An 11413-nucleotide genomic window follows, 5' to 3' on the forward strand; every position below is an offset into this window, starting at 1 on the left:
CCGGTTCCCAGAACGCCGACATATTGGGATTCCAATTCGAGCACCCATCGAGGGCAGGATCCTCGCGTGACCTCTAGTGCATAATGGTGATCCCGCTCCTCCTCCCTTCACGACGAGGTAGGTCACCTCCTCCGCTTGCTTCTCATCCACCATCCACTCTTCCTCCTCTGAGAGCGACATCCAGTCCGGCTGCAGGGGAAGCGACATGGCGATGGAGAGGGAGAGGGAGAGGGAGAAAGTGGCTACAAGTAGTCGTGTTGAAAGTGAAGGTTGTGAGCTATTTGGCCATGGTGACAACCTTTTTATACCCGTGAGCACTTGAAAATGTGGGTCCCCTTGGACAGTTAGTACATGGCGACTGCATTAATTGACATGCTTCCTAATACTATAACTATTTGAGTGTCTGCACCTTGGCAGGCAGAGAAGATGGGTTGCGCATAAGGCTGAGAAAAACTTCCCTCCCACACGAGCGAATGGTGGATGGAGCTCACACCAAACAATGCCCCCAACATGCAAATATAGATGTTCCCGACGAAAGTACCCTTCTAGGCTCGAGCTCAAATGAAGTTGGATGAACAGTAAAATCTAAAGAAAAAAAAGACTTATGATTTTTTTTTGTGAACTTTGAAACGATGACTCTCCTAAAGTTGCTTTTTTATATACATCTCAAATATTGAATCTAGAAATGGCGTTGCGAAGAAAAGATAGGAAGTCCAGGTGGCAAATTGCTGGCGAAGCTGGGAGGAGCGACCGGCAGGCGGCAGCATGTGTACTTTGCTCACGGCACTTCGGATCCGGAAAACCAGAGCGATTCTCATCAGAGCACAAAGGCACTTCCTCCTCCCCTTGTGCGAATGGGCCTCCGCTTCGCCCACCTCGCCGGCGGGGTCGCCCGAGCCGCCTTCTCTCGCCGTGGGCCACACCTCTCCCCAGCGTGCGCCCGCCGCGTGCTCGCCCCTCTCGCCTCGCCGGGTGAGCCAAGGGGCGGCAACTGGCTCGTCCCTGCCCGCGGCCACGGTGGCCACTCCCACCACCACGGCGAGGAAAGCGGCGAGGCGTCTGAGAAGATCTTCCGCTTGGGCTTCGCTGCTGACGTCGTCCTCACCGTAGGGAAAGCCATCACCGGTTACCTCTCCGGCAGCACGGCCATCACCGCCGACGCCGCTCACTCCCTCTCTGACATCGTACGTCTCGGAAACAAGTGCGCAGCCATTTTCTTAATTGATGCTAATCGTGCATGATCTTGAGCTGTGCAGGTGCTGAGCGGGGTGGCTCTGCTGTCGTACAAGGCGGCCAAGGTACCTAGAGACAAGGATCATCCGTATGGTCAGTCCGAACCTCGCTCTGCTCGCCATTCCCACTTTGTCGAGGAAACCAATTGTGTTGTGCAGGCGTACGAGAGACTGCCCTTTCCCTCTTTGACAGAACCAACAATTTGGGTTCATGTTTCCATAGTTCCGCACAGCTCAGCTTGTTTTGATTTCTAATACATGCGAAAAGCGTACTACAAAACTATCAAGAGGGATTCAGATGCAAGAACTAATTCCCAGATCAATTCATCAAGGATACTTTCCACCTTCCATGCTTCAGATTTATGATTAAATTGTTAGGCCCATAAAGAAAGTTAGAGCTCAGAACATGGTCATGATCTGATTATTAATTACCTCATGTTTTTTTTTCAAAATCATTGGTCGGAACAGAACATTGATCTGTCATATGTAACATGTAAGCTCTCACTGTTTGTGCAAGTGCACCATTGCACCTACATGCATGCTCTATGTGCATATCATATCCAGAAGAAAAATAAAACAGGAAAGTGCATTATGCTACTGCTTCTACATTTTACTTGAATGACCCCCTGTTGTAGTAAACAATACATACAACAATGTAGTTTTGTTACCACATTCTCTGCTTGTGCCCACAAAACATTGAGGGTTTACCTATCATCATTTCCTCTCCATTCCCAGGTCATGGAAAGTTCGAGAGTTTGGGAGCTCTTGGAATTTCAAGTATGCTGTTGATTACTGCAGGTGGGATTGCCTGGCATTCTTTTGAAGTTCTTCAGGTCTAATACTTCTCATTAACAATCATGCAAAATTTATGTATCATTCTTTTTTTTTAGAAAAGTAGGATGACCCACGGCCTCTGCATCTGGGAGATGCATACGGCCACTTTATTGATTATTCTCGAGGACCTTACAAAGAGTATTAGAAACAATATACTTGAATCCACCATCTTGGCAACATATGCCGCTACTCCTTTCCATATGATGAAGGGATGCTAGCTGGGCCACTAACCCAACCACCCATCTAAGCCTAACATCAAAAGCCGGAAGCCCTAGCCGAGCCACATACCGGGTCTGGGGCACAACCCGGTCAGACGCACTCGTGTGTCGTCGCCGCCATCTTCCACAGGTCCGTCTTCAGATCATATTGAGGCTTCTACCTTGTCTGGCCACTCTGCCATCGACGTCACCATGACGCCAGACAACTACCTCCTCCTGCGCGAGTCCATCTCTGCGCATCGGACGCCGAGCCTCCACAGCGCCATGCCGCCGATCTCCGCCGCCATCAATGTGTGAGATGAAGTACCGCTCCACCACCCCCCTAGCCATCACTTGCTCCAAAACGATGCCCCCAGGAGGGAAAGCGATAAAACGCCATCATCGTCCAATCCGGAAGACCCAGATCTAGGGTTTCCCCTGGAGCATCCCGAGCTTGATGACACAGACTGCAACGATGATGCCTCGACAAGGGAACGTCATCTAAGACGCCGTCATCGTCTGCCATGACCGTAGTCGGCGCGATTTTCATCGGAAGTTGCTCCACCAGACGTGCGCCACCGACGTCGCTGGTCCCTTCAACCGGAGTAAACTCCAAAACGATGCCCTAAAGAGGGACTACAACGCAAAATCGCCATCATCGCTCGATCCCAAGGAGATCTAGGGTTTCCCCCGGAGATACCCGCGCTGTCAAGGATCAGACAAGGGTAGAATCCCGGCGGATCTGCCCAGCTGCCGACGAGTCGCACCCGCCACCGTGCCCACGGCAGACCAGCGATCAAGGCCCACGCTTGGGCATAGATCCGGCCGCGCCGCCGCGAACCGATCCGGTCACGCCGCCGCGAACCGATCCGGTCACGCCGCCGCCGTCCCTGGCGACCGCGACGCACCAGATCGCGAGGCCTCCTGCCGCGGGGGAGCGAAGTCGCCGAGGCGCCGCCACCACCTGCCGTGGCGTCCGGCCCGCCGCCACGCTCCGGCCCGGGGGCGCCGGCCCGCGCCAGGCCCACGCGAGCGAGAGGGCCCGAGTCCCCGCCGCCGCCGGCGACGACCAGGCTTCGCCTGGCCGCGCCCTTGGGCGGCGGCGAGGGAGGAGGAGGAGTGGGGGAGGGCCGGCCGACGGGATCTGGGGGCCTCCCGGCCGCCCACGCGAGGGGCGACTCGGGAGTATCATTCTTTGGTTGGTACTTTTTTTTGACAATGGGTGGATGGTTTCTTCTGATGACTGGTACTCCGGTAAGACATGATTATGCATGGACTTAATGTGCTGAATTCTTTGTTTCAGGGAGTTATGTCTTCTGCTCCTGATATAATTGGCAGCACATTGCACATGAATCACAGCCATGGTAGTGGTGGGCATAATCATGCAATAGATTTGGAACATCCAGTCCTTGCATTGAGTATGACAACCTTAGCAATATCTATCAAAGAAGGGTATGTGGATAGTGTCATAAAGCATTGCCTAATGGTTTCCGTCTTCTATTAAGTTTGAAGATTTCATTTTGTTGCAGTCTGAAATATTGTTCGCTATTTTTTTTGCTAGATTTTACCGTGTTCGATGCAGCCTCTCTGCATTGTACTGTGCAGGGGTAAGGCTTGCCTCGTATAATCCTTCCCCAGACCCCACCTGCTGTGGGAGCTTCTAGCACTGGGTCTGTCCTAGATTTTACCGTGCCATGAGTATACATGGACAACTGCTTCTATTTTCTGTTAGATTTGATGGTCTACCACAACAGGTTTTTATATTTAGCATCATCGATAACCCCATACCAAACTTATTTCCAAGGTCTGACCTTTTTGGCAACATTACTGGGTGTGGAGCAGCGAAATCACACTGCCATGCTGCTGGGTGCTGGGCCTGGCGTGGTAAGAAGTGCCATATTTCGGCTCAGTACAGGACTTAATCCATGGCGCGGCCAAAAGGGTCAAATCTGTAAATAAGTTTGGTCAGGATTTCTGAATTATAATAAAGTCATAAAGACGATTAAATAATTAAACTCTTCTGTTTTGTAGCCACTAACGTTGTTTGCTACCTTTGTTCATGGAGGATATGTAAAGCTTGAAAAATTGAAATTTAGTCATGTAGATTACTGTGTGTACAACTTAAACAGGCCATATATTCTGATATATTGTTGCTATCATAATGATGATTTTCTAGCCATTTTATATCTGTATCAAGATTTCCTTGTGATTCTTTGTTTAGTATGAACTTACTTTCTTGATTTTCTTGTAGAGATAAATCTCATGTGATAACTTCATAAGATGATTCATCAAGTTTTACTATACTGGAATTACAGGCTCTATTGGATTACGAAAAGAGCTGGGGAGAAGGAAGGGAGTGGGCTGATGAAAGCTAACGCATGGCACCATCGTGCGGATGCTATTTCATCTGTTGTTGCCCTAGTAGGGGTAGGTAAGACCTTCAATGATGCTTGAACTTCCATTTTACTAGAACTTTGTGTTACATTCTTATAACATGAATAGTTGGTTCATTGCTATCGTTAGCCTCGAGTTCAAGATAACACCATGAATCCATGTTTAGAGTCTGAACTAAGAAATTTGTTTGCATATCAGTAGAGCTCTACTAGGCCTGATGGTGAAAAATCTGTGCATCATTTTGTGTTGTTGTTGCAAATCAATCTTAGTTTGTGAATTTCACCAGAAGATGTCGTTTACTTATACTATCTTCAAGGAGAAACATGATTTATTAATACTCTGATTATCTTTTGCTTTTAAATTTTTACAGGTGGCTCCATTGTTGGATTACCTTATCTTGATCCACTAGCTGGCCTTGTTGTCTCAGGCATGATTCTTAAAGCTGGTGTTCAGACAGGATACGAGAGGTAACTATTTTAGGTGTTTTTTTCGAGGAAACGCAAAAGACTTTTGCATTTCATTGTATTGAAAAGAAGGAATTTGGTACAGTCCTCCTAGGAGGCGAGTTTACAAGGTGAGCACAGGCACACTAGTGGACATCCCAGGTCTGTGGCAAGATGGCACGGAGTCCTAATGCTCCGGCTCTGGCCCAGAGTGCAGCCTCTTCTTTAATCCTAGCAATCAGGGAGGTAACCAACGGGGGTGCGCCCTCAAATACGCATCCATTGCGATGCTTCCAAATCATCCAAGGGACGAGCAAGGCAGCGGAAGCCAATCCCTTGTGCATAGGTTTAGGTGTGTCTTGTCTAGCAGAGCGCCACCAGTCGTGGACAGTGGCATCATCAGTGGGCAGCGAGCAGGGGAGGCGCAGCCATGAGAGGATCTCATGCCACACTTGGCGGCTGAAAGGGCATTCCAGGAGAAGGTGATGAATCGTCTCCGGGGCCTGATCGCATAGTGGGCAGCGCTGTGGGTGCGGCAGGTTGCGTCGCGCAAGGCGGTCGGCCGTCCAGCACCGGTCGAGGTTGGCAAGCCAATGAAAGAAGCGCACTCGAGGCGGTGCCCAGCACTTCCAGGTAAGCTTCCAAGCCTGGCATCGTGTGGAGCCGTGGAAAGTGGCAAGGTATGCGGACTTGGCGGAGTACTCGCCGTTCGCGGTCCACTTCCAGCGAATGCAGTCTGGCGCATCGCTGAGGGCAGTTTTGGCGATCATGTGCCAGAGGCGTAGGTATTCTCCAATCTCCGGGATGCCAATCATGCCGTGGATGTCCGTGGCCCATTGGTTTGCATGGAGGCCGTCTGCAACAGTTCTGGACTTGCGACACCGCTTGGGGATGTGAGCATAAAGGAGAGGCGCGATCTCGCGGATCGCACGCCCGTTGATCCATCTGTCCTCCCAGAACAGGGCGTGTTGGCCATTGCCAATGGTCATGGTAGTGGAGGCGAAGAAGAGCGCGCGCTCCTCGGGCGCGAATTGCAAGTCAAGGCCGCTCCAGGCCCTGCTATCATCGACTCGGCTGAGCCATTGCCATCGCATGCGTAGGGCGAGGCCGGTGCGCTCGAGGTCATGAACGCCGAGGCCACCAAACTGGAGAGGCCGACAGACGCGCCGCCAGTTGACGTGGCAATTGCCACCATTGGCCTCGACACGGCCAGCCCAAAGGAATCCTTTCTCAATCTTCTCCAGGAGTTTGATGGTCTTCTTTGGCGGCGCAAGCACAAGGAGCTGATGTATGGGGATCGCGCTCAGGACAGCCTTGACAAAGGAAAGGCGGCCAGCTTTGTTCATGGGCCATCTCTTCCAGAAGGGTAGCTTCCCAGCGACTTTGTCGACGACAGGTTGGAGCTGGGAAGCGGTGGGGCGACGCAGCGTGAGCGGGATGCCCAAGTAAGTCAGCGGGAATTCGACGATGGGGCATCCCAGGTGCGCGACGACATGAGCAGCATCCACTGTGTCGCAGCGGATGAGGGCCGCAGCGCTCTTCTGGAAGTTCACGTGCAGGCCGGAGGCGCGTCCAAAGAGCTGCAAGATCCCCTTCACCGCCACAATGTCATCCGGCGAGGGGTGGCATAGGAGAATTACGTCATCGGCCTAGAGGGATATGGTGGGAATGGTGCGGCGTGGGTGGAGCTGCTGCATAACTCGGAGCTCGACCGCGCGATGGAAGAGCCTGCCCAGCGTATCGACAGCCAGGACGAAGAGCTGCGGGGAGATTGGATCACCTTGGCGTAGCCCACAGCGGTGCCAAATCGCGGGTCCGGGTGTTCCGTTGAGTAGAACCTTGGTGCTGGCCGACGACAGGAGGAGGGCGATCCAATCGAGGAAGCGGTTGCCAAAGCCATGGCATCGCAGCACCTCGAACAGGAAAGGCCACGAAACGGAATCGAAGGCCCGCTTCAGGAGCACGCGGGGGGCACCAAGCTGATGCAAAAGCCGTGTGGATTGGCGCACCAGGATGAAATTGTCGTGAAGACTTCGCCCGGGGATGAACACGTTCTGGACGTTGCTGACCAAGTTGTTGAGCTTGGGAGCAAGGCGGAGCAAAAGCAGCTTGGCCAGGACCTTGGCGACAATGTGGATGAGGCTTATGGGCCGATAATCCCCCAGGCCATTGGCATCGGTGCGCTTGGGGAGGAGCGTGATTAGCGCCTGGTTAAGGCAGCTAAATCCTCGTCCACGCAGCGCGTATACCTGGTCGTAGACGCATCGGAGGTCGTGCTTGATGACTGGCCAGCAAGAGCGGAGGAACTCTGCGGTGAAACCGTCGGGGCCGGGCGCCTTGCGAGACGGCAAGCGTTTGATGGCTTGCCAAATCTCATCTTCGCTGAATGGCGCGTCGAGGTCCTCAAGGTTTGAGGGCTCAATGAACTGCGACAAGTCAATGGTGCAGTCGTGCGGCGCGTCCGTTCCAATTCGGTTGTCAAAGTGCTCGAAAGTGGCCGCGGCCATGTCGCTAGGATCAGTGAGGACGGTGCCAACGACAGAGATGCCATGGATCCAGTTCTTCTGCTTGCGGTACGTGCACTGGCGATGATACAACGAAGTGTTCGCGTCGCCGTCTTTGAGGGATGCAATGCGCGCGCTGCCGGGCAATTGTCCGCTCGAGGGAGGCAAGGCCCAGGTAGGAGAGCTTGATCTGACGACGCAGCCAGTCTTTGTGCGGCGAGAGGGTCCGTTGTTCCTGCACGGCGTCAAAGCGGAGCAGCAGCTCACGAGAGATCGCGAGCTGGTCTCGCACGTTACCAACAGAGCGCGCGCTCCAGCTGGTGAGCTTGCGCGCAGTGGCCTGCATGCCGCATGAATCGCCGGAACGGATCAACGTCATCCACCGAATGCCAAGAGGTCGCCACGATCTCTGGGAAACCGGCGAGGCGAGTCCAGTACTCCTCGAAGTGGAAACGTCGGTGTGTTGATGGGAGCGGCGAGCAGTCGAGCAGGAGGGGGGAGTGGTCCGAGACGACCGAGGCCAGACAGCGCAGATGGCACTCGCCATGCAGCTCTTCCCAGTCCGTGGAGCACAGCACCCGGTCGAGATGGACCAAGGTGGGCGGGCTCTACTCGTTTGACCATGTATAGCGCCGGCCGTTGAGGTAAATCTCCTTGAGCGTGAGGTCGTTGAGGACGCGTCGGAATCGTCCCATCATTCTCCCGATTGAGATTGCCGTTGTTCTTGTCCTCGTCACGGTAGATCATATTGAAGTCTCCGCAGATGAGCCAGGGACCGGGGCAGGCGTCGCGGACATCGCGGATTTCCTGTAGGAAAGTGATTTTGGCGTTGTTGTCCTGGGGGCCATAGACGATAGTGAGCCACCAGGGCACGCTTGTGCTACCAGACTATTTTAGGTGTGTCAAGTGATCTTCAATTGACTTGTTACGAAGATACATTGATTAGAGTTCAATTGAACTCTAATCAATGTATCTTCGTAACAAGTCATGTTTACAGCTATTTTTCATCCGTTTCTCCATATTTAGCGCTTTATAATCTCTGCCTCCAGAATATCGAAATCAAGGGGTAGCTTTCTAAAGTCACATGGATGGCAAAGTATATAAACCATGAAATAATGCAATGTGCTCATTTCTTCTGTGGTAATACTGTTATGATCACAACTTTCTGCTAAATCAAACACATAGAATACAAGGTTTTATAGCTAAGCATACTATATTCTTTTACAGTTCAGTGTACACGAGTCTAACAATTTTGATGTTGCTATGGATGGTGACGTTCTTCTAACTTAACTTGCAGTACACTAGAGCTTGTTGATGCAGCTGTTGATCCATCGCTTCTAGAACCAATCAGGGAAACAATTGTGAAGGTTGATGGTGTAAAGGTACAATATTAGCTACTCCCTGAAGTTTTATTTTTCTCCGCAACAATGTGCTGTTGTATACTTGAAACCCTCACAATTAACATTCTTGACATAATGTTAGGGGTGCCATCGGTTGAGGGGAAGGAAAGCTGGGACCTCCTTGTATCTTGATGTGCATATCGAGGTACATGGTAGTATGATTTATTTTGGCTGTGTGAGAATTTGTTCAAATACTAGAAGTCTAGAGCTATGATGATTGATTGGTCCTGTGCAGAGGGCACTTAGGCACGCAGTACTAGAATCGGATAAATGCTGATAGCCTTAAGTTGATCATGATATTCATTTTATTGCAGGTATATCCTTTCTTGAGTGTCAGTGCAGCACATGATATCGGGGAAACTGTCCGTCATCATATACAAAAGACGCATAATCAAGTTGCCGAAGTCTTCATACACATAGGTACAGAATGGTCTCTATATTCCACCTGTCAATGTGAAACTAGCCAATAACAGAACTATCGGTTGTACTTCGTCATGTTTTACATGCATCATAGTTGGGATCATTTACCGTTGTAGCAGCATTATGCATGTTTCCATCCAATTGATAGCCTCTAACATTTGTTCCTAGTAGGCTACTGCATTCCCCAAATCTGTTAGTCGTCATTGGGTATAATATTGTAAGCCTGGAACTCTTGTCCCTGGTGGTTAATTATACAACTGTGTGGAACCATCAACTGGAACATTCCTGAAGTACACAAATTGCAGACCCCTCATATTCAATGGGTGCTAACGTGGACAAGAAAAGGATTTTGGGGAACTTGGAGAGAAGAAATTCAGACGTTATTCCACGGCAACGAAGTGCAGAAGCTATCGTGTCCGATATAATTTCCTCTCATTTTCCAAAGGTAAATAGTTTTTTTCTACATGAAGTTGATTATTGACAGTTATTAGCCCCTGTTCAAGGTTAATAGGAATTAATACAAAAGATGCAAATATCTAGTGAGATGACGAGTGCAGAACTGTATCGATGTGAATTGAATGAGATTTGAACAGCAAATCTGGTAGATAAAACTAGCTACAAGAGATGAAAATACAAGAAACAATATACAGTAGTGCCAATTTATTAACTGGAATATTGTGCCTTTTTCAGAGAGCTTCTTTTACCTCTGTAGTGAGAATCATATATACGACTCAAAACCATGATTTGATGCAGAAAATGTGTCTTGAACATCTGATGCTGCATTACTTACGAGGACGGGTGTTGCTTCAGGTCCAAGTTTCAATGTCTCCAGAAATTTTGATTCGGTAATCAACCTTTATCCTCCAGCCCAACGCTCCAGTTTATATTATTCTAATAATAATCCCGTGTCCATCCCCAATTACTAAACTTTGAAGGGATGCGATGGACATAGCAAAAAAAGCCGAGGAGGAGATCATGAAGGTTGACGCCAGCATATGTCAAGTCAGCGTACAGCTGAGATTGGGGCAACGAATTGAGCAACTTCAGCTGGCCGCAAGCAAAAGCGGAGCAAACGATCTACATGCAGAAAAGCAGTAGAACGGGGCGCATATCCTGCGCAGTGCAGCCATGCTGGCTCAGTCAGCTGGGATGGTAATTTTGCTAATCTTACCGACATGCATCAACTGCAGTTGTTGCTGAGGCAGTGGACTAGGACAGCCCCTGTACATTGTGTCTTGTTCGAGATATCAAAAGAAGTGAAATAATCTCGAAACAGGCTCTCACCCGCTTTATAACCAACTAGCACATGTGCCCGTGCTTGCAACGGGGAAATAAATAAATGTGTCCTTCAAAACGCCCATCGGTGGCATGACGAGGTGTAGAAGAAATACATATCATGTTTTAGTCTCCATTAACCATGGTGAATGGATGTCATGCCCGCTGAATGAGTAGGAATGTTGCATGGTCATTCCTTTTTAATCATTGCATGCAAAATTTAATGCATCTTACTCCCTCCGTTCCTAAATGTAAGGTGGTGTTTGGTTAAGTCCTAGGACTTTTTCTAGTCCCAGGGACTAATAAAAAAGACTTTCCAGTAGAGTCTTTTTCTAGTCCCTGTAGAAAAAGTCCCTCCTGTTTGGTTTCTAGGAACTTTTTAGGGACTTCTTCTAGTCTCTGGGACTAAAAAGTCCCTGAACCAAACATCCTCTAAGTCTTTTTAAAAATTCCACTACAAACTACATACATACATACGGATGTATATGGACATATTTTAGAGTGTAGATGTACTCATTTTGCTTTGTATGTAGTCCATAATGGAATCTCTACAAAGACTTATATTTAGGAACGGAGGGAGTATAATCTAAACAGACGAGTGAAAGAAATAAAAGTAGGACTAACGAACAAAAAGGATAATGAGATAGAGTCAAGAAACTGGAATGAGGAAGAGTATTGTATTGTATGTATCATACCCCACACTTATGCTGTAGT

General features: G+C 49.6%; 1 protein-coding gene across 2 annotated transcripts; it reads left to right on the plus strand.

The window, feature by feature from the left end:
- Positions 1-772: 772 nt before the first annotated feature.
- Positions 773-10906, plus strand: LOC125551738 (Cation efflux family protein). 2 transcript variants are annotated; one of them, XM_048715035.2, is made up of 12 exons: positions 775-1184; positions 1257-1326; positions 1968-2065; positions 3567-3715; positions 4579-4694; positions 5028-5124; positions 8902-8986; positions 9087-9149; positions 9319-9424; positions 9730-9869; positions 10178-10269; positions 10360-10906. In XM_048715035.2, the coding sequence occupies exons 1-12, from the start codon at positions 855-857 to the stop codon at positions 10520-10522; spliced, it is 1509 nt and encodes a 502-aa protein (XP_048570992.2). In that variant the 5' UTR covers positions 775-854; the 3' UTR covers positions 10523-10906. The 2 variants fall into 2 exon arrangements, with proteins under 2 accessions (XP_087374543.1, XP_048570992.2); XM_087518417.1 differs by lacking the exon at positions 3567-3715 and having other exon boundaries at positions 773-1184; positions 1257-1393; positions 1968-2030.
- Positions 10907-11413: the final 507 nt, after the last annotated feature.

The sequence above is a fragment of the Triticum urartu genome, chromosome 4A (assembly GCF_056163025.1).
Source record: "Triticum urartu cultivar PI428250 chromosome 4A, HENAU_Tu73, whole genome shotgun sequence".
Lineage (NCBI taxonomy): Eukaryota > Viridiplantae > Streptophyta > Magnoliopsida > Poales > Poaceae > Triticum > Triticum urartu.